Genomic DNA, 24,039 nt, shown 5'->3' on the forward strand with positions numbered 1-24,039 from the left:
ACACACGTGTACACATAATATACCAGCTGTACGACTATGATACGAATGGACTAAGCACGTGCAGTACAGAGCGCCCGATACACACACACACTAATATTCACACACACACCTGCATGTACATTGTCGCGTGTATACGTGATAGAGGCACCGCTGTGCGAATGAGTACCTCTTTTGGCGGAAGCCAGGAGCTTAATAATTGATTGTCCGTTAATTAGTGATGGCGAGTCCAACCCGCAGGGGGCAATTACGGACACTGGGCACAAGGTGGCGCCACAGCGTTGCTAATTCTCACAATAAAGACTTGAACATCTTTATTGTGAGAATTATATCGGATGACATTGTTACGGTGGTGTCAATGATCAAAAAGTGTTACTATAAAGAAATGCTGTTGATTATAGTAATGTATAAGGGGCGGAAAAAAATGTAAAAGTAGTGTGGCCCGTACGGGGATCGAACCCGCGACCTTGGCGTTATTAGCACCACGCTCTAACCAACTGAGCTAACCGGCCAGCTGTTAACAGGATTCCACAATGCAGTCTATAAGGTCTTTGCTGTACGAGTCGCGTGTATGAACTGTCTATATTTAGTATGAGCATTTTGTATTTTTAGTGTGGTTCAAGATACTTTTTATAACCAGAATGTATTTTCTCAGGAATTAACTTGAGCCCTGCAAACAATTAGCTAATTCATTCAAGGACTTCCTTTTATATATAAACAAATTCAGATGGTGAAGATAATTATTAGTACGAGTCGTGGTTTGCGTTCCTTGTTTAACGGAAGATTTCACGCTGCCTGCCAAATGTTTAAAACGGAATATCTCACGGCATCCACACACACGTGGTGATTCGATAGCCGTTGTTAACTATGTAATGCACGTGGTTCTAACAATAGCTCGTGAGTAGTCGTGGCCGAGCGGTTAAGGCGATGGACTAGAAATCCATTGGGGTCTCCCCGCGCAGGTTCGAATCCTGCCGACTACGGCAGTTTTTTTGTATATTATTTTCCTTAATCTCAAATGCTTTAATAGTTGTCTTCGCAACGCAAGCGATTTATACTTAAAAAAGAAAAATACGTTTCTTGCCAGTCTTTATTTACAAAACATTTACAAGCCTTTATCAACGAAGGCCCTTTCACACGCCCTATCGTGGTGCTGGACAATACTGCAGATGCTTTAGACTACGTGAACTTGAAAAAGACCCTTTCAGTTTAGGACTTACTCTCTAAGTGTTATTTGGCATCTAAAGTTTTTTTTAAATACAAAATGATTTTATTTTGCTGTTGACAGCAGTGCACAATCACAATTAACACAAAACGTGGAGTGTTTAAGTCAATGTATAGACTGTACCGTTATCTCCAGGACACATCGCCTCCCAGCAAATTTGGACGATTTGCGAATATTTGCGATCCACCAATCCTGCTTTAAATATTTTACCAATTACCTTTTTGTTTATTTGAAGTGGCAGACAATCCGATTATGTAGAAAACCCGATATGCGCTCGAACTGATGACTGGTGTATCCATCCAGTAAAGTTTGTTTCGTGATATCGATGACTCAAAACAGGATGCAAAAGCTCAAATCAACACTATAATGAGTCAATTATCATAAACAATTACACATTTTTATACCTGAATCTCTTCTCGTTACATTTGTCTTGTCTACATCTCGTTGTCATCTTAGATTAAGTTGAAATAGGGGTACTCAATGTCTGCTTCAGGACCCGCAATGGGTGACCACCACTGCCAGTCAGAAGTCTAATTGCTGCACATGTCCACATCACTCAATTAAAAAGCATATGCCACCTCCACCATACGCTATCCAAGATAATGTTTTAAGCTACTGTTGTGTGTATAACTTCTTTCGCACCGCACATAGCCAACCGTGCACATTTTGCTTAGAAATAAATGTATTCACAGTATCGTTCAGGTCAGTTAAACCACGATTCACACCAATATTTTAATTGTAGAATCATACTTTATTTTACCGACAAGTCATTACAGGGAGGTCAGGTACAACCTCAGGAAAATGCATGTACAGCTGTGACAAGGGGGGAGAAGAGAATAGCGAGCGATGAAGGGGCAGATGATAGATGAAGGGAAAAACAGAAACTCTAAGCCAGATAGCCAGCGAAGTTGGCTGCCCACGTGCTGCATCCGCCTCCCTCATTTTTTTTCCCACAGATGCTTCTCCTTGAGCTCCCGTTCAATCTCCTGGATGTATGGGGAGAGGTAAGCCTTTTCCTGCAAGGGGAATAGAGGGTGGGGCAGCAAAATGAGCATAAGTATTTATCTTAGGTCCTACAATTCAGCAGAGGGCAAAGCAGAAAAATATTGTACCGTACAATTATAAACGTCTATGCTCTCTGCTTTCACCAACCAGCATGGTGAAATATTGCAAACAATCCAACAAGCCACGTGGGAAGGCTCTTATCAAGCAGTGGACTGACAAAATGGGCCATACATGAACAAGATGTTTAAATCGAACTGTGTAAGTTACTTTGCAGAATATACTCAAACGAGAGATTATGCATATTCTACACGTACCATGAACAAGAGCAACATAAGAACATATTATTTAATCAATGTGTCTCAAATTGTGACGAGATTCTGGCAGTGAATAACTACACTTAGCCTTGAACTCTGTTGAGCAGTGGTATTTTAACTGCGTTTATAGTTGAGATGTATTTCTTCACAAGGCTCATCAGCCTGCCAATGTCACCACATTACATCATCAAGTAAATGCTCAACAGGAATATCAACTGCGACTTAAGATGCAGTCATAATGAGATTCTTTATAAATCAAAACTGCATTCTATTGTACTTTAGTTTTATGCAGCTGGACAGAAGTTTGTCTCAAATGTTCTCATTCATTGCATTTGCCTAAATGTAACATCATATCACTCGAAAATAATACATGAGTTAGACACGAGATATTTATGCTTTCATCTTGAGCATCAGAATATTTTACCAATGAAATGATGAATTGTATCCTCTCTATCACTGTAATCAGATGCACTGATCTCAAGATATGCCAACTCATCGTGCAAAGGCATTTTTTCTTCGTCCTCTTTAGCTCCAGAGTGGTCAAAAAAGTCGGTGATTTCCTGCTCAAAGGAATCTATTTTCAGCCTTGAGCCTGTGGTGGAAATTCGACCTTCCCATGGCAGTGCCAAATCTGTCCACTTCCCCACAAAGAGGTACTAATTGTATCGACCTCAACACAGATGATGAGCTGAGTCAACCCCAACCAGAATTTGAACTTGGAAACCTTATTGCGAGCCACTGGCTCTACACCTCTGAGCCACATGGCCAATTTCCGGAGCGATGGCTGTGGTTAGCGCACTGAGCCATGAACCCAGTAACCCGAGTTTGAATCCCGGCCACAAATAACATCAGTTGCAAGTGATGTCTGAACCTTGTCTTGGGCAACCCCCTTCACCAACCCACACAGACTAGAATGGTGAAGTAGGGTCAAACAACCTCCATGAGTGACAAAAAAAATTTCAGCTCCACCCTCTCCATCCCCCCACCAGTCTACTGCCACCCACTCAGCAAGGCAGCTGCTTGCCCGTACATTTTCAATCTTTGTCCACTGGTCCTTGGGAAGGATCTGGTGCTTGACCGAGAGGTCGAGGGCACGCTTCATGCGGAACACACGCTCGTTGTACAGGTTCTCGGGCAGCCGCCGGATTGCCTCCTTGACGACGTCATCCTCATGCAGCGTGTCCTCGTACATGAGCCCTGGAAAGAAGCCGTGGGGAAGAGGTGGAACGTTAATGATAGAGGTTGGGAAGAGAGGAAAGCAGTGAAAACAACAAACTATTTGAGAGACTCAACGATGACAAATGTCCACACGGTCAGCGTGATTGGTGTAATATCTCAGACTATTTAACAAACTAATAATTGAAGAGATAAAAAAATGATAGGGAATGAAAACTAACATTCACAGTTTAACATGAAAAGTATTCCCTGCTGCACCCGTAGTCTAGAACTCCCTTCCCCCTGCCATCTGTGCTGTGGAGTCCCTGCCCCTGTTTAAGTCCAGGTTCAAGAGCTTCCCCCCTTTTTTCCTCTGCCTATGTCAGTCGAGTGAGCTAAGAAACGATCATTATTCAATGGTAACCAAAACCGATGGATTTTAGGTTTGGTCTTAAAGCATGGATTTTTATAGAATGTAATTATCCATCAAATAATTGATTACAATTAATTGCACTCGCAATAATTAAATTCTGCAAAAAGTTATGGATTCTGATTCAAATACAGTATGTTGAAAATGTTTATACTGATACATTTTATATATTCATACCACTATGTTTCACATTAACGACACAAATTCGTGAAAAGCATGATCATTGTTAGAATTCAAGGTCAAACATTTGGTGTGATTAATCAAATCTTTACTTTTAAATGAGTATATTGTATTTAAATTCTGAGTATTATCTTGCCATGACAGTATTTATTAACGTTTTGGTTGCATCACTTTGACCAAATGATTCGAGTGATATTACAAAGTATGTATGTAATGTGTATGGAGATTAGGATGCGAGTTCTTACCATACTTGCTGAAGCCAGCCGCATTGTAGTACCAATTGCGGAACACATTGAAAAACCTCCGAGTGACGGTCACTGCAAGACATGAACACGTGTATATAACAACCGCCATCCTCCACTAAGTGGAGAGGACGCCACCACAGCACTTGTGCCAGACTAGGTGCACTTTGCATATAAATACACACACCATCAACAATCACATCCATTCACCAAGAGGTCATGTGGAATGGCGGTGGCTCACAGAGTTTGCGGATAGGTGCATTTTATCCAGCCTCTCTAATTTCCTCTCACAAATACAAATGTTAAAACATTAATTAACCAAAGAAAGTGACTTGTGTCAACATAGATGTATGGAAAGAATCGAAACGTGTGTCGCTATGGTCTCATATTCTCATCCAATCATTGTTGTTTTTCGTCCAATTGCAGAGCTTTCTTGAGATTTTAATGACATTAAGGAACACCACTTCCTTTAGTTTCCATGTATACTTAAGGAATTAGGGTTAAGGCTAGCATTGGGGTTTCGAGTTAGGAATCATGTTTCAGGATGTGATGTGGGTTTAGGGTTAGTCTTTAACGGTTTTTCATTATGACCCAGGAGTTAGGGATAAGTTTAGGATTTAGAATTCGGGTTAAGGGTGTGGGTTAAAGTTTACATGTAGACATTCTGGGTTTTTGTTGTTGTTAGGGTTTAGTTAAGCTAAAGATTTACTTATCGGTATTTAGATGTAGAGTAGTCGACATTAACATCGGCGTAACCTTGGGGTAATTTTAACCTCAGACGTCTAATGCAACCAGACACAGCGACCTCCTGAAAATGGGTATCGAGGTTGATGGGTCTCCTTTCCATAGTCTAAATATATTCATTTGCATATCATATTTTAATTAAACATACGTAATATGCATCAATGCACGATATAGCTGCATGCATTGTCAGCCAATTCAGAGACTACGTTACTGACGATTGAAAATCTACGGACGCGACACCGATATATGTGCTGTCCGTACATGCTTGTTAAAAAATAAAGACCGCACACGTACAAATATTTCGATTTAAAGCTTTCGTGACTGCAGGGATTCATCTTCTTGGTTCTTTCAGTAAAGTCACGTAGAATGGAACTAATAAAATAATAAAAATAACACATAATTAAATACAATTCTCACGTTTCGGCCACAACGCAAGCAGCCGTCCTCAGGTGAAGAACAGGGCTGTCTTTCCAAAGAACCAAGAAGACGTACAAATATTGTTTTGCCAATCCACTGCTGGATGAGGGCCTCCCCACGCCGTGCGGTTTATTTTGCCATACTTCACCACACCGGTCGCCGACGGCGGGGAGCATAGACGCCCGAGCACAACGCAGTACAACTTCTTCCGCCTCACTGCCTAGAACACGGCGCAACCCTCGCAGCCTATGACACCTGGTATGCAGTACTGTATATGGCAAATTCCACCCATCGAAGAACTAGTCAGGGTCAACCCCCGCATAGCTGCATTGAACTGAAGAGTCGGGGAGAATATCCCGGTGATTTGATCACGGGAGGGGGTAAAAATAAAGATGAAAATCATTTAAACGAACGTCAATTACACGAACAAATGACTTTATCGCGCCTAATAACCCACACAGCAGTCAAGGACACTGTGTAGGCCTCAGGATGTCGGGTCACGAAATCACCGAGGGCCAAACCCCGCGGCCCGCCCGCGATTAAATGACCGCAGGCGAAGCGCCGGTCTCGCCTCCGTGAACGACTGCAAACCCTGGAGGAAGGCGAACGTTTAAATAAACAAGAACCACCACCACCAAAGTGTAAAGTTGTAACCGGTGGGACACGAACCTGACCCCTGGCTCGCCATGTTGAGTCGGCACTGAGGAGGAGCGCGCGCGGAATCACGGGAGGTTGGTGACGTCACGGTTGTAATTCGCAGTTCGTATAAACAGTGCGTGGTTTAATAATATAACGTTGATAATGCAACACTCAATATAATTTAGTAACGTTGGTAATATAGCATTGATAATAATGTAGCATTGGTAATGTATCATTGGTAATTGAACATAGGTATTGTAGCATTGATAGGATTGGTAATGTAGCATTTGTAATGTTGCATTTGTAATGTTACATTGGTAATGTAGCATTGACAATTATCTAATGTAACTATGGTTGTGATGCTTCAACAAAAATGTAGAATGAGAATCTTGTTTAATAGATGTCCAGTATGGGCAGGTTCGGCAATTAAAAACAGCCAACAACAACAAAACAACAACACGATAGGAGTACAAAATAGAGAAAATGGTCAGCAACTCACTAAATGTTAAGACGTAAATACATACTAAATGCATTAATTAAAAAGTCTGATTAATCAATACTGGGCAATGCAGCAAAAACAACGACAGAACAAACCCAGACCAGACCAAGTTAACGCCACACAGCAGCAGTCCCTCAATAGAATGGCACATCAACATTGAACTATCGATACTACACAGGTAATGATCAAAGTTACATACTGTATCACATTTTACAGTACTCTGCAGTACATGGCGATTCAATGCCTCAACAAAACTCAAAAGGTGCCCTTCATTCTCATCTCAAACGATTCTTAGGTCGCCCCCAGTGTCAGCTGTCCCTGTGCGACCCAGAACCTGGTTCAGCAAGGAGGCATTAATCGGCCAGTAAGTGGGGGGGACGATGTTCGCTGCTATGCATTTGTCATCTCAATTTGGGGAAATTCCGGATAATATTGGGGGGGGATTTGGATAAATTTTAGACCGTGACGCCGATACACGACGGCCTGAATGTAACCCGAAATATTATCCAGGGCGGCCGCTGGGATTGGAACCGCGAACCTCTGAAACAAAATACACCAGAGCAATACACATTGTTTTAAGTAAACACTCTTTAGCCGGCAAGTTAGCGAGCCACACTTGTTTTAATCTGCATAGTATTTAGTAAATAAAAAATAAAAGTCTAAGTAATTTCCTCGCTCCAACGAGCATGATGCATTGCTGCACATCTCCTGTCGACAGGGCCTGCAGAGCCAGCGGGTGGGAATTCCTCACCGTGCTTCGCAACTTTTAAAGCGATCAATTCTCACGGAGACAGGAGGCAAACACAAACTCAACACGTTTGTTAATAACACTGTCCAAAAAAATATTAAATAATCATTAACACATTCCTGCGGAGGGAGCTGGTAGGAACGTTGGGTTGCTCGGTCAATGGCCAGGGTCAACGGCGGCGTGGTGTATTCCGCAAATATGCCCGACTGTGAGGGCGGGCACAAGCCAGCGTGAGTAGGTTAAACTTTGAGTTTTATAAGGGCACCACGAGGTGACCAGCCCCTCCCCACCCAGCCCCACCCCTCCCACCCCCCACCCAGCCCCACCCTCCCCACCCAGCCCCTCCCCACCCAGCCCCTCCCCACCATCCCCACCCCACCCAGGCCCACCCTCCCCACCCAGCCCCTCCCCACCCTCCCCTCCCCACCCAGCCCCTCCCTCCCCACCCTCCCCTCTCCACCCAGTCCCACCCCTCCCATTTTTGGATGCACGACGGACGGACGGACACAATAATCCCCTGTGGGCTGGTGGAACCAGGAGGTTCCTACGAGTATTATGATCAACTTGTCACCGCACGGCATTCGATCCTCACACTCGTAAAGAGAGGACGACTCAGAGGCGGCAGGAGGAGGAACCACAGACGAGGGTAGAGAGGGCAGCAACCACGCCGTGAACCCGTGCCAGCAAGTGCCCAAGGTCTGCGGTTCTCTATATGTTAGAATGTTACTTGACAAACTAATGGGTGTTTACATGTGGTGGGAAAACAGCTGGAGAAAACCCACGAGTGCATGGGGGAAACGCTCTAGACCGGGGGTCGGCAAGCGAAATAACAAGAAGTGCCATTGGTTTGAAATTCGGTCAAACAAAACCAAAAACAAGTATAACCCGTAAAAACAAAGTTTTTCACTATAAATCCTTTATATGCGTGGCGGCTAGAGTCCTCTCGTCCTCTGGCTTGAAATGGCTGCCACCTATGGGTCAGATGATTGCATGGCACCATTAAGCAATTGGTAATTAAATATAATATTTTTGTCCTAAAAAGTGTAAAATTTTTGAAAAAAATGTTCACGAACATTAATTGTCACGCACAACGAGTCTGTGTGGAAAATGTCAGCTCGATTGGATCACGGGAAGTGGGTTAAAAAACGACCGAAAGATTTGCACGGTCGTAAGCAAGCAAGCAAGCGCGCAAGTGAACTTAATATAAAGGATTTAAAAACCTCAATATTGTAAGAGCCGCAATGCATTGTGGATACGAGACGGTGCCTTAATAAATACCGTCATGAAACATTCCATGATGAGCCGCATGCGGCAGTTTGCCGACCCCAGCTCTATCCCATATAGACGACACAAGTGGGATTTTCACATCTTGACTGGTGAGCCGGGGTTAATAGCACTTACTCGGTGCCCACTATAAAGGAGTTCTAACAACATTGTGTGCGAATCACCGACGGTGCTGGATAACGGGCAAGCAGTGCCATCACCGCCCGGCTAATAGGCGATGTTTCGGGCAATGGTCCTTTTTCAGGGCAGAGGTGAACACGAGATGCCTGTACGAGCCGAGCACAATAAGGGTGGGTTGGGGTGGTAATGGTCAGAAACCCCTTGCATTTCATAACAACACGTGACACAAACCCCGTCTTGCTAGTTAATCTTTCCTCTTTATCACAATTCACGGAAGTTCAACAAAAACAACTTTTTTTGCAGTCATCTGGCTAATTTAGTCTTTGCAAACCAGCTGACGGAAGTTTACAAATTGAACCAGCTGATAATTTGTTGTGCTCTCTCCGGTTAGATAAGGCCTCTTAAATGTGAGTTTCACTTTAATTCTAGATTTGAAGCTTTCGTGACTTCAAGGCTTCATACTCTTAGGTTTTTTCGGTAAAGTCACATAGGTAAAAAAAAATAATAATAACAATTGCTGTGACTTATTGTCTCGTTGTCTGTTAAAAACTTTAACAGATAGGTGAAATTCCTCCCCGTATAGGGCATTAATTTTACATTTGAAGCTTTCGTGACTGCAAGGATTCATTCTCTTAGGTTAGCTATTGTTATTATTTTTTACCTACGTGACTTTACCGAAAAAACCTAAGAATATCAGTTTCACTTTGTTTAGATTCCACATGTAGGCTCTCGCGGCAGATATGATTCCCAATTGATTGTTCGTCATATCGCTACGTGAGTAAATTATAAATATGTGACGTACACCCTACTACACCCGGCGCAGCCAAAAAAAAAAAGCTATCAACAATCGTGCCAATTTGTGAAAAGTGTGCGAATTGCTCTCCAAACACACCGCTGTACCGGAGTAATAATAATTTGGCACGTCTCTTCACGTGGGAACTTCACTTATTTGGCCGTGTCTGGTGGCGGAGGGTGTACGACACGCGTTGTTTTTTTTTACTCACGCGGCGACTGACTCAGCAATATATTACGATCTTGATTTGAAGCTTTCGTGACTGCAGGAATCCTTACTCTTTGGTTCTTTCGGTAAAGTCACGTAGGTAGAAAATAAAACAAAATAAAAAATAACATATCACGACGTTTCGATCGCAACACAAGGGGTCGTCCTCAGGCGACGGAAGCTCATTCATGCTCATCTCTCTCCCTAATCTCTCTCTCCCTAATCTCCCCCATTAACACAACTGACCCCGCTTGCTTGCCCATCGCCACATATATAACCTCTTGTTGTAACAGCTCTCTCGCTGGTTCAGCAGTTCCACTGCTGGATATTTTTTTCAGCCTGAGGACGACCGCTTGTGTTGCGATCAAAACGTAGTGATATATCATTTTATTTTGTTTTCTTTTTCTACCTACGTGACTGTACCGAAAGAACCAAAGAATATATTACGATTCAACGAGTTTATTTACTTAAATCAGCGCATTCTTCGGCTCCACAGAACCTCATATCTCCATCTGTGCAACACCTCCCACGTCTGTTATTTTCTCACGACACCACCCAGCTGAGGCAGAGACACTCATTCACCACCTTCACTACATCCCGACTTGACTCGTGCAACTCTCTCCTCCACGGCCTCCCCATGATCAACAACCTCCTCGACAGACGACTCACCCACGCTCGTAAACGAGACCACATCGCACCAAAACTCCAATGATCCCAACCTTTCCACTGGATCCCAAGGTCAATTTCTAGATCGCACGAACTGCTGTCTTCAACATTCTCTGTGCACTCGCGCCTGTCTCTCATCTCACTCTAATCCCCTCCACACACTCTCCTACTTATCTCCTCACTCTACTCTCCTCCACGCACCCTGTACTTCACAAAGGTGTTCTATTGAAGCTCCCCGATCGATCTTCTCATCTCCGCTGCCCTTGCAGTCTGGAAATCCCTTCCCCGAGCCATCCGTGCTGTCGACCAGTGCCGGATTATCCTTAGTAGAAAAAGAAGCTACATATGCTACGGGCCTCGCACATTCAAGGGCCCCGCGCTAAATGCGTTCAAGCGATCAATTCCGGTTCAGTGATTCTGCACTTGCTTTATTACTATAGTACTAAACTGTTTTCAGCTTTTATGAACGACTGGGTGTTTAACGTTCGCGATTTGTATATTACCTGGCTGTATAGCAAATGAAAAAATACAATTAGTTTACTATGCAAGTAAAACATTTGTGATTTAATATTTTTTTTATTTAGGACCCCTTAATAACATATGTTACAGGCCCCACACTAGCTTAATCCAGCACTGCTGTCGACTCCCTGCACTTGATCGGCAAGTCCAGACTCAGGACCTTCCGTGTCTCATCTGCCATCATCTGCCTGTGACTGCCTCTTTCTGTGTATTAAAAAAAGATAACATTGCATCCTTTCCCCCGTGCCCATGTCCCACCATTTCAAACAGAGTCATGTGACGCGGTTTTAATTCAGGCCCCCATATAAATACAACTTGTATTGCATGCCAACAGGGAAACGTCCCTCAGGTGTCTTATGCAAGCAGATACGTGTGGCAGAACTATACTCCGGAGTGCGTGATGATCACAAACACATTCACACGTCATGAAATGCAATGCACTTTATTTAACCATTTGAACACACTGCGATTTGATATCTCCTCGGCGCGGAGGACACTAGATCTCCGCCGATCAGATGCTGACGGTCGTCACGTCTCGTCACACGAGGCGTCACTCCTAAAGCTACGATTGCAATGATTAGGCCCGTGTGCGTAAACAAATCAGGATCGCAGTACACGTTTTAATTTGTAGCGGTGGCTACATTTGAACAAATGATCATCTCAATGAACTTTAGATCGAAGACACTTATGAGATTGTGTAAACCAGGCATGTCCAAAGTCCGGCCGCGGGCCAATCACGGCCCGCGGTCAGATTTCATGCCACCTTGCATTACTTATAACTCCTGTTTAAAATGTTCACGAGGCAAAGATATTTAACTCATGCAAATTTAAGGTATTCTATACAGTTTGTTCAATGTTATCTGACTGAATGAAAGGCAGAATTGTGTTTTTAGAGTTGTTCACGTCTGCCTGAGTGGCTTATATTTGGTTACATTGTCATTTGAAAAATAAAGGTAATTGTGGCAATTATTTTTTTTATAACAGTGTGCATTTTCACGTAACCTTTGTGGTTAAAAATGTCAGAAGGCACTATTGCCCCCCGGGCATCTTCACTTTATCAAATTTGGCCCTCTTTGCAAAAATTTTGGACACCCCTGGTGTAAACGAATAAAAACAACAACACGCTCACACGACAGGCCCGTGAATGCTGCGTCCCACAGCGTGAGGATAAGTTGACGTGTGTGCACGCTTGGACGTTTGGAGGCAACGGGGTTGGCTAGGATATAAGATAGTCATCGGCAAGATAAGGTAAACCAGGAGATCATGTGATTTGGAGATATGGTGATGGCATGATGGTGGTAATGGAGCATTGTGGTGATTGAGTCGTAGGGATAAATAAGTCACGTAGAGAGAGTATCATTGAGGCAGTGGCGTGATGGGGTTGGCATGGTGCCCTCGCTCAGGACATGAAATGGAGCCCCCTGTCTTGATTTCTCTCCCCATTGTAACCCGGCGCCTTGCCCTGCCTGGCCCTGTGGGCTCCGGTGCAGACATATGGACCGGAAAACAGACACTAACAAACGACTTGGAATCTGAACTGAATAGTGCGTGAAGAAGCGTGGACAGGAGCGTATTTGGAACTAGACTGAGCGACAGGAAGAGGAACACATGGCTGAGAGAACGCTGCAGCAGTTATGCTGCTGCTGAAAGAACGGAGCAGCAATGCAGCTATGCTGCTGCGTTGGAAGATGACAGCACAGTCATTGGAGTGGGGGCGTAGAGAGGTCAGCTTCCAAGAGTGCTTCAGCGTCACACCGCAGAGCGTCAGCGTCACACCGCAAGGCATTGACGTCACACCGCAGAGCGTCGACGTCACACCGTGACGGGAAACATGGTCACGTGGGGGGGGGGGAGGTAAAGACGTTAACGGTGACGAGGCGACGTCCAGGGTTAGAGGTTCACGGGGAGCGAGTCGGGGCCAGGCTCTCGGGCTCCCGCTCGCACACGAAGCCGAGCGCCTCGCTGCAGCTGTAGTCATTCCAGTCGCCGTCGTATTTCATCCCCCCACAGTCCTCGCGCCCCTCCAGCGCGTGCGCCCAGTTGTCCGGCTGCCCCTCGTGCCAAAACCTTCACCGCAACGGGGGGTTGGGGATGGACGGGGTGGAGGGATGTGGGATCGTGTCGAGAGAGAACATCGGGGTTGGAAGGTGGTCAGTCATCCTTGGAAAACGGCCTTATCAGCTCACGTAAAAATCATTATCACGGGCAGCCAGGCGATTCATTTTATCCGAGTTTTGTCTGGGTCAAAGACCCGCAAAGATTATTTCCACCCCCAGCACACCACATCCAATATGCCTCTCTCTATGGATGTGGCGACTAGTCACATGCCACCGACTGTCGTCTAGCAGCGGCCCAGGACAAACAAACAGAAATATTCAGTGAGAAATGAATCCCTGGCAGCAACGGTGTTGTTATTACTATAAGCATCAACATCACTTTCATCATTGCATTATCCGAATGACGCTGTCTTTCCGACAGCCATGTTCTTCACCTGAAGACGGCTGCTTGCGTTGTGGCCGAAACGTCGTAAGAATTGTATTTTATTATGTTTTATTTTTATTATTTTATTATTTCCCTTCTACGTGACTTTACCGAAAGAACCAAGAAGATGAATCCCTGCAGTCACGAAAGCTTTAAGTGGAAATGTATCATTGCATTATGTTGCGTAGCAGTATGTTGCGTTGCATTCGTCTGCGCTAAATTGGGTTGCAAAGTATTGGGTTGTTAATATTTGTTAATATTTGCATGGTAACATTGCATAGTGTTGTCCTGTATTAAGTCGAATTGCAGCATCGGATTACGCAGCAATGCATTGCATCGCGTCGCATCGCGTAGCATTCTATCGAGTTGCACCGCATCGCATTGGGTTGCGCGCGTTGAATTCCAATGTGCCGCACTGCAATGCATTGCGCTGCGTTGCGTTGTGTTGAATTACGCCGCATTGTATTTGGGCTACGCTCCATTGGGTCGCGGTGGTTTATTGCACTGTGGCTGCGTTGCATTGCGCTGGGTCGCGTTTGACTGAATTGTGTTGGCGCTGCCAATGAATTGCGTTTCCCGTACGTGGGCTCGGACACGGGAGATCCGTCCACCCATTCCCAGCGCCCCTCCACCACCGAGTCGTGCAGGCCCAGGTAATATGATCGGCGTTTCCCCACAAACGCTAGCCAGTCCTGCATGGAGGAGACACACACACACACATGGATATCAGAGAGAGAGAGAGACACACACAAATACAGACATGGACATCAGAGACAGTAACACACACACACATGGCCATCACAGAGAGACACACACACATGAACCTCACAGACACACACATGAACATCACAGACACACACACATGAACACCACAGACACACACACATGAACATGACAGATACACACACATGAACATCACAGACACACACATGAACATCACAGACACACACGTGAACACCACAGACACAGACACACACACACATGAACATCACAGAGACACACACACATGAACACCACAGACACACACACACATGCACATCATAGAGACACACACATGAACATCAGAGACACACACACATGAACACCACAGAAACACACATACATGGACAGTTGGAGGATGCACTGCTGGTTACCCTTCCGCATACAAACCAGACTCAGTCCTGCATAGCTTTAAGATCGAATACAATCGGGTACATTCAGGTTATAATAATTTATAAGCAGTAATGCCGATTGCCAGTAGGGATGATTGCTAGAGAGGATTGCTGGGAGAAGGGATGATTTTAAGAAAGGGTGACTGTTGGAAGGGATTATTGCTAGAAGGAATGATTGCTAGATGAGATGATTGCTAGAACAAATGATGATTGCTAGAAGGGATTATTGCTAGACGGGATGATTGCTAGACGGGATGATTTCTAGACGGGATGGTGATTGCTAGATGAGATGATTGCTAGAACAAATGATGATTGCTAGACGGGATGATTTCTAGACGGGATGATTGCTAGAAGGGATGATTACTAGACGGGATGGTGATTGCTAGATGAGATGATTGCTGGAAGGGATGATTGCTAGACAGGATGATTTCTAGACGGGATGATTTCTAGAAGGGATGATGATTGCTAGAATGGTTGATTGCTATAATGGATGATTGCTAGAAGAATTTTGGCCGATGGACAAGACTGCTGACAATGACAGCACTCAAAGAGCATGACCACCACAGAACGATTAAATCAGTTTACGTGCAGGAGTGGGACGGATTGTGACACCACAGAACCATATACACACAGATATGTATGCGATGGTGATGGAGAGAGGAGGCCTTAATCCATCAATGAATTGATCATGGCTGAAGAAGATGATGGTGATGGAGTTGAATAACCTTCTCCTCAATGGATGTGACGATGGCCAGGTATCCTCCGAGGTTCCGGCAGGTGGAATTTGCATCGTTCCACGATTTCCTCCTCAAAGTTAGCAGGTAGCAGTGACCCCCGAAGATTTTCCAGCGGTCAGGGCAGCTGAGTCCTGGGACAAAGCCACGGCAACCACACTCATCATACGCTGACTCACACATCATACACTCACTCACTACCACTGACTCACTCACTCATCATACGCTGACTCACATATCATACACTCACTCACACTACCACTGACTCACTCACACATCATACACTGGGAGTGTCATGCTGCCAGCTACGGCTGCAAGTTTGGTCGTACATGTTATGTATATCGTTTATTGTTAAATTTGAATCACAGTTCCTATGATTACTGTTATTACATTGCTTTTATAGCTTTATTTTGGTGATTTCGGAAACATACTGTTAAGCCATGTTTCGTGCGGAAGTGCGGAGTTGGCCTGATAACTTTCATCTAAATTGTCTTATGGTTGTTATTGTTTGACTTGCACACTGGGATTATTGCACACAGCGTTGTAATATGGTGTTTTTTTTCTGGAAGATTTGCTGGTTTATCCAAGATGTTTCTGTTGCGCGTCGTCGCTTTAAGATGTTCTCTGTTCATATTTTGTCTGTTGCGGTTGCACCCGACTCAAGAGCCGCATGGCACGCAGGGTTACACCTAATAAATGAAACTTGAAACTTGAACGCATTGTCTTGAGCTCGGACGATAAGTCAATTCGCTAAACGAATCCCTCCACGGCAGTGTTTTTCGCTAATTTTCAGAGGGGGGGAGAAGGGCACGTTCGCTGATAAGGCGTCAATATGAGGGCAACCACACATTTTAAACAATTGGGTTTGACATCGCGATGACAAACCAACCCGTAATGGATATCCATTGTAATTGATATGTATACATTAACTGCCTGGCCTTCGCACCTGATTGGCTCACAAGTGATGACATCACATTTACTGCCTCTATGCAAGACCGACAGAGGAGGATTTCTCTACAACTCTGTGTGTTGCCTTATGATGCTCGTTGTAATTTCTGGCGAAACGTCGTATTCGAATTGTAAATGTTGTAGTGGGCTTACTCTCCAACACACCGGTATACGGTATTCTGTACTAGTAACGATTTGGCCACGTTTTGTTTACGTGACAAACCTTACTAATTGACTTTGTCCGGTGATGGCGGGTTTAACGGCACATTTATATATTAAAGCGCTCTAATATTAGTTGCGAAAGCCTACTACGTGTTCAGCTGACGATGGCGGTGTTTTCACCATTTGTGTGCTGTCGGGGGCTGCACTAAACAATTCTAGATTTGAAGCTTTCGTGACTGCAACGATTCATACTCTTAGGTTTTTTTCGTCACGTAGGTAAAAATAAAATTAATAAAAGTAATAATAGAAATAAACTAAAATAATAAATCACAAAATAATAAATCAACAATTATTATTTTATTTCTATTATTACTTTTATTAACTTTAATTTTATTTTGCACTAAACAAGGCCACCAGGGGCCGCTAGTGGCCCACGGGCCTTGCAATGAAGAACGCCGCTCCATGATCTTGCCTCTCTCATTCTCTTACTCTGTCTCATCCCGTCCTCTACGCCAGCGGTCCCCGCATCACACGCGGAGAGAGCGACTTGTACAGACACAGCAGCAACAGCAGATGACAAACACATTCTGACTCAAATAAACAACTTTGGGTGGTGGAATAATTGTGCGTCTATAATCAAGATTCAAATCAAGATTGCTTCTATATAGTTTATTTCTCCCCTCGGGTATTCTTTAACAGAACAATTTTGACTGTTGTACATTTTGTTGTCACCAAGACCCATTCCCTGACGTATTTACGAAATTATCTTTACGTCAAATTACGTTTAAGATGTTTTTTTAACGGCAGCCCGCAATGGGTGCAGCCAAAGAGCGGCAAGGGTGAAGCTAAACCTGTCAATCCCTTATCAGTGCCTATCTTATTACAGACCAATTCAGACCTTATTGGTGACCCCGTGCCCTTATACATCTGAACGTTCATCCTACAAAGTCCCATTACAAGGGAGAAACACAAACAAATTGACAAAACACATTCCTGCGGAGGGAGCTGGTAGGAACGTTGGGTTGCTCAGTCAATGGCCAGGGTCAACGGCGGCGTGGTGTATTCCGCAAATATGCCCGACTGTGAGGGCGGGCACAAGCCGGCCCCACCTCTCCCACCTCCCACCCAGCCCCACCCTCTCCACCCAGCCCCTCCCCTCCCAGCCCCTCCCCACCCAGCCCCTCCCCACCCTCCCCTCCCCACCCAGGCCCTCCCTCCCCACCCAGCCCCTCCCTGCACGACGGACGGACACAATAATCCCCTGTGGGCTGGTGTAACCAGGAGGTTCCTACCAGTAAAAAATGTTGACCGTATTCAAAACGGCTGTACGCCGTATGGACCTGAAAACTCAGTTTCCCTGTACAAGAATACGGGGTAAACCGCGTGGGTTGACAGCTGTGGGGTGAAGCTAAAGAGCTGCACGCGACTCCAACGCCCTGGCATAGCCCAAGAACCCACGCCACATGATATCCACTTGTTTGTTGGCTCCAACTGAGCCCGGGGAAAAACTTAGCTGCGTTGCGTTTTTCTTGTTGTTGCTAACAGTTATGTCACGTGCCGTCTACGCCAGTCGACCAGCGACCTGCATGGAAAATATTTTCCACATCCGGCACACGACGTCCAGTATACCTCTCGCAATGGAGATGGCAGCCACAACAACAACAACAAAACTTAACAAACATCTCAGAGCACAGAGGGTTTTTTGTTGTTATTAAAGCTTAGGGGACCCACCCCCACTTACGGCAGCTGTCCCTATGCGGCACAAAGTGGACACAGACACCGGCCTTAAAGTGGGCATTTGACTGCCCGCTTACTGTTGCTGCTTCCCAGTTATTTGCAACAACGACGACGACAAAAAAAACCGAATCATTAACATTCTGTCACGTGCCACATACCCCCAGTCTACCGGCAAACCCCACACTGTTTTGAGAAAAATGAAGCAATGCACCCACCCCGCCACAGGGCAACACCTCACCTGGTGCCAGGCTTGCACTCATGTTCTGCAGAAGGGGATTCTCCATCATCCCTGGCCCCAGTGGCACCAGCGGTGGCCCCTGTGGTGACCCCTGAGAGCCGGGGAGGCCGGGGGGCCCCATTGGCCCCACTGGCCCCCGCTCGCCGGGTTTCCCCGGAGGGCCCGGCGGCCCGGGTTTACCTGGGACCCCCACGGACCCCTGCTTGCCCGGCCGGCCAATCTGACCCCGTAGTCCCATTTGCCCCCCTGGGCCTGAGAGACCTGTGGGCCCCTGTAGACCTCGAACTCCGACCGCGCCGCGTTCCCCAATGTCCCCCTTGGGTCCAGCTGGTCCCACGACCCCAGGGAACCCCATCTGACCACGTGGTCCGGGCATCCCTGGCGGTCCTGTGAAGGGTTGATAATGGTCAAGGATTAGTCACGTGATTCGTTAATATTCCCTCAATTTATTCCACCGTGCTTTTGTTTACATTTGTTAGGACAATATATATATTCTCACATTGCTGCAATAACTTGGGCCGAAGCGGAAATATCTCCCCAGGGCCCGGGGCAAATCACAACCGACGCCTTTAAACTAAACCGGAAGAATTATACTGGCACCGTGACGTTGAAGCGCGGCCTTCCCCCCCCAAAGCGCGGGGCCCGGGGCCATCGCCCCGGCTCGCCATACTCTGGGCACGGCTCTGTTTCCCTCTGTCTGACTCCCCTTCCAACAAGTACGTTCGTACTTGATCGAAGCGACCTACGCACGTGTATTTTCTCCAGACACTCCAGTTTCCTCCTCCTGCACTTCATGAATGGAATTGGCCAAATCTCCCAGTGCAGTATCCTCGTGAAAAGGAGCCTCGGTGAAGCTTCCCTCCGTAAAAGATCACGAGCATTATTATCATTGTCACCACTGTGATTGTCTCCATCTCTACGATGACAACAACAACATCGAGTCAACAGCGCAGGGGCCACCACGCGTCCCACTCGGAGAACAAGCCCGCGCTGCGGCTACGGAGCGAGTCGATCCCGCATCGTCACCCTGCCGGGCCCGTCTCCGGACGCACACAGATAAGACTCTGCGGGGAGACAATTATCCTCGACTGCGAAGGATTGTAGCAGAAGAAGAGGGAGGAGTATCGATTTCAGCTAAAAAACAGCCGTTACCGCCTCTAAATAAAACTGAAACCTTTCACTGGACCTAAACTTTCCTCTACTCTATGAGACCTCATTTACCAGTGGCAAAATATAGTAATAGCTTTTTACCCTTTCAACTGGTACAAAACTGACACCTTTATACAAGGCATCATGTTTGCAATAAATGCTTGTGTTGTGGTTATTGCAAACATGATGCCTTGTATAAAGGTGTCAGTTTTGTACCAGTTGAAAGGGTAAAAACCTATTACTAAACTTTCCTGTTCAATTTTCTGCTCCATCTCGGACTTCTGCCTCTACGGGTGGCGGGGGGGGGTGGAGCGCCACCCCGTGTGCGTCGTCGCGCACCTGGGATCAAGGTGAGGTTGCGCACCACCTCGCCGTGCCGCACGCCGCTCAGCGCCACGTCGCGCAGCGCTCGGCTCGCGTTCTCTGCCGCCTGGCGCGCCCGCAGCGCCACCTCCTCCAGGCGCGTCCTCAGCTCGTCCACGCTCGAGCCCAGCTGCTCCACGTGCGTGCCCAGGCGCACCTGCTGGTCGCGCGCCGCTTTCTCCCTCGCCTCCCTCTCCTCCCTCTCCTTGCCCTCCCTCGCCTCCCTCTCGTCCCTGTCGCGTCGCTCGCGCCTCTCGCGTTCCTCGCGCTCGAGCGTGGCGCGCGCGTCGCCGGCGTCGGCGCGCGCCTTCCCCGCCAGCGCCTCCGTCTCGAGGTCGCCGACGCGAACCCGGAGCGCCTCCGTCGCGTTCTCCTGCCGCTCCGCGCGATCCGCCAGCTCCGCCTGCTGCTGCTGCTGCAGCTGCTTCACGTCCGACAGCAGCTGCTGCAGACGCTGCGTCAGCTGCTGCGTCAGCTGCTCCTGCAGCTGCTGGTGCTGTAACTGTTGCTGCTCCTGCTGCTGCTGCTGAAGCTTCTGCTGTTGCTCCTGCTGCTGTTGCTGCTGCTGCTGTTGCTGCAGCTGTTGCTGCTGTTGCATCTGCTGCTGCAGCTGCTGCAGCTGTTGCTGCGTTTTCTGCAGAAGGGAGTTCTCCAGTTCCCCGATGCGCGTGTCCAAGGAGTGCACGGCGAGGCGATTGTTAGAGACCAGGCCTTCCAACGCCGCATGCCGCGAGGACATGTGCTCCTCTGTGCACCGGCAGGACGAGCGGGTGAACGAGCGGGTGAACAGGGAGTCAACAGGCGCGTAAACAGATGGGTGAACAAGTGGGTGAATGAGCGGGTGAACAGGTGGGTGAACGAACGGGTGAACAAAGCGAGTGAACAGGCAGGTGAACGAGTGGGTGAATAGGCGGGTGAACGAGAGGGTGAACAGGCAGGTTAACGAGCGGGTGAACAGGCGGGTGAACGAACGGGTGAACGAGTGGATGAACAGGCAGGTAAACGAGCGGATGAACAAGTGGGTGAACGAGCGAGTGAAAAGGTGGGTGAACGAGCGGGTGAACGAGCGGGTGAACGAGTGGGTGAACGAGTGGATGAACAAGTGGGTGAACGAGTGGGTGAACGAGCGGGTGAACAGGTGAGTGAACGAGTGGGTGCACAAGCGGGTGAACAAAGCAAGTGAACAGGCAGATGAACGAGCGGGTGAACGAGCGGGTGAACGAGCGGATGAACTGGCAGGTACACGAGCGGATGAACAAGTGGGTGAACGAGCGGGTGAAAAGGTGGGTGAATGAGCGGGTGAACGAGCGGGTGAACAGGCAGGTGAACAGGCAGATGAAAGAGCGGTGAACGAGCGGATGAGCAGGCAGTTGAACGAGCGGGTGAATAAACGGGTGAACAGGCGGATGAACGACAGGCGGGCGGGAAGGAGGAATAGTTTTCATAATAATAACATTTAACTTGATGAAAGAATAAGAATAAGTTTTGCCCTTCCCGGCAATCAAACAGGAGGTGTTAAGACGTTCGAACACGAAATAGAAACCCTTTTCAAGGAATCAAGTCTGCATCAATCGCACGAGCTTATGGCAAAACATGTCAAAACAAATACATGCCTCGAAAATATATGGCATTGTCTTTGAAAGTAATTGACTAACACCAGAGTCTCACCAGTGTCACACCAGAGAACGTCAAAAGGCGAACAGCGCAAAATCAATGCACCTATCAAAATACAGTAGAACCTCGGAGATCGAACGCACCAGACCTCGAACAAATCGGTGTTCGAACAATATTTCCGAACATGTTTTGCCCCGGAAACCGAACGAAATTCGGAGGTCGAACGGGCAATCGCGACTTGAAAGAAGCTATACTGCTGAGACGCATATGGCCATCGTGCATGACGCTTGCCCAAGGGGACTCCCCTTCCAAACAATAACACCACCACCACCTCCTCCTCACCACCTTCCACTCAAGCCATCAACTCTCCTTACTACAGGTGTAGTAAGTTCGAGGAGACGAGGTCGGAGTTGAGGCACACTGTTTATTAACTCAGTGACAGGCACAATAGTTGAAGGGGTAACGGCCCCTTCACCCGTACTATGGGAAACCCACCCTAGTACTAAGCCCTCTGTCCTGTTCCCCAGTCCTCCTCTAGTGGGCTACGGGAGGCTGACTGATCTGGCCCTGGCAAGCACAGATCTCGGCACCAGCTAAGCCGGCCTTGCCCTGACAAGGGCAGAGGTCCGGGAGCTCTTGGGCCGCGCCGCTGGCTTACCCAGCTCGGCCCTGACAAGGGCAGCGAGACAGGGGAGTCCCAGGGCCTAATCTCCGAGTCTTCGATCTTCACTGGTCAGCTTCGTGTCGAACTGCCTCGAGCTCTCTGGCTCCCCGCCTTTTATAGGGATCCCCTCCGAGGGGCGGGGGCGTGGGGGATAACGGATGCGGACGTCGGTGTGACCACCCGTGTGTGTGAGTGCAGACACCCCTGTGTTTCTCGTCCGCCGTTTCTCCCGTAATAACCCCTACATCACCCCCCCCCTGTACAGCTTGCAGCCGTCCCGGCTGCAACAATCCCTCAACCCCCAAGAATAAAGATTAACCCCAGTCAACACGCGTGTGCCTCGTAACCGTAACAATAACAAGAACAAGTGTAACAACAACAACATCAACAACCGACGGTCCCCTATACGTATCCACTTCCCCAAAATGCAACATATATACAGAACGTGGTTCCCCATCCCCATGCACACAACAGGAAAAAAAACAGGTGAGTGAGCCCACGAGCAGCGGAACGCGCGCGGAAAGCACTTTACAATAACCGGCGCGTCCTGGCGCGTGTCCGTGCAGCGGGCCCGTCACAAAGGCCCAACCCGGTAGGGTCGGCGGCAGGTGGTGAATGTACAGGTGCGCGGCGCACCGGCATCCTGGACGAGCCAGCGTCGACCTCCTCGGAGGAGGCTGGCGGCAGAGAGGGCATCAGGCCTCGGGCCCCTGAAGATGGAACAGTTAGCAGCGGATCAGAGGCAGACGGCGAACCCGCCCTCCCAGAGTCAGTGGACCCCCCACATGTTCGGCCATAGTCATGAGAGGAAGCATGTGGAGCAAAGAACGGCTTCAACCGTGAAGGGTGGACAAACCACCGACGTTTCCCCCATTTAATGCGAACACATTGTGGCCGCATAACCTGCACAATTTCCACGGGGCCCCTTCACGGCCTCAACAACTTAGACGAGGTGGCCAATGGCACCTGGGGGCAGTGCAGCCACGCTCTGTCACCCGGGTGCCATTCGTGCATGTGTGACCGGCGTGATCGCAACTTTTCATTTTGCTTCTGGCGCGAGGCAGAGTTTTGCATGGCCGCCTCCCGTGCCTCAGCCAACCGGAGGACGTTAAACTTAACATGGTCCGCCAACTTAGATTTAGCGTGCGGCGCGGTACACGTCAGCTGAGTCGCGACAGGCGGGTCAACTTCGCGGCCATACATTAAAAAAAACGGCGAGAATCCGGTCGCCGCGTGAGGAGCCATTCTGTATGCTGCTAGGACTCCAGGGATCTGAAGGTCCCAGTCGGTTTGGGACTCAGATACCTGGTGTGATAGCATGGACGTAAGAGTCCTATGCAGGCGTTATACCATCCCATCCGTTTGTGGGTGGTAAGGCGAAGTACGAATTTTCTTCGTACCCAGAAGCTCACACACCTCGTGTAAAAGGGTACTAGTGAAATTCTTCCCCTGATTGGTTAACAACCGTTCCGGAGCGCCCTTGTCAAGGACATAGCCGTGAACAAAAGCCTCTGCAACGGCCGCTGCTGACTGGTTGGCGAGGGGCCAAGCCATAGTCCATCGCGTGAAATACTCGACGCCAACCAGCAGGTACTTATTACCCCTCGGCGTGGA

At 47.6% G+C, this 24,039-nt stretch overlaps 1 protein-coding gene and 2 non-coding genes across 3 annotated transcripts; 1 reads left to right on the forward strand and 2 right to left on the reverse strand.

Annotated features, from left to right (window-relative positions):
• Nucleotides 1–435: 435 nt before the first annotated feature.
• On the reverse strand, nt 436–509 carry TRNAI-AAU (transfer RNA isoleucine (anticodon AAU)). Its single transcript has one exon. It is a non-coding gene; the product is annotated as a tRNA-Ile (tRNA).
• Nucleotides 510–898: 389 nt separating this feature from the next.
• TRNAS-AGA (transfer RNA serine (anticodon AGA)) lies at nt 899–980 on the forward strand. Its single transcript has one exon. It is a non-coding gene; the product is annotated as a tRNA-Ser (tRNA).
• A 972-nt stretch (nt 981–1,952) lies between these two features.
• On the reverse strand, nt 1,953–6,443 carry UQCRB (ubiquinol-cytochrome c reductase binding protein). The gene is made up of 4 exons (XM_078866261.1): nt 6,379–6,443; nt 4,552–4,623; nt 3,572–3,738; nt 1,953–2,238 (listed from the first exon to the last, which is right to left on the reverse strand). Exons 1-4 carry the CDS (start codon nt 6,395–6,397, stop codon nt 2,161–2,163), a joined length of 336 nt encoding a protein of 111 aa, XP_078722387.1. The 5' UTR covers nt 6,398–6,443; the 3' UTR covers nt 1,953–2,160.
• Between the last annotated feature and the right edge of the window lie 17,596 nt (nt 6,444–24,039).

Source organism: Lampetra fluviatilis, chromosome 2 (assembly GCF_964198595.1).
Source record: "Lampetra fluviatilis chromosome 2, kcLamFluv1.1, whole genome shotgun sequence".
NCBI classification, from domain to species: Eukaryota; Metazoa; Chordata; class Hyperoartia; order Petromyzontiformes; family Petromyzontidae; genus Lampetra; species Lampetra fluviatilis.

What these genes read in the sequence shown, in the direction of transcription:
- UQCRB (XM_078866261.1), bottom strand. An exon ending in GGCTGGCTTCAGCAAGTATG is followed by an intron (nt 3,739 to 4,551) that starts GTAAGAACTCGC and finishes GCTTCTTTCCAG; the next exon opens with GGCTCATGTACGAGGACACG. An exon ending in AGTGGACAAAGATTGAAAAT is followed by an intron (nt 2,239 to 3,571) that starts GTACGGGCAAGC and finishes TTCCCCTTGCAG; the next exon opens with GAAAAGGCTTACCTCTCCCC.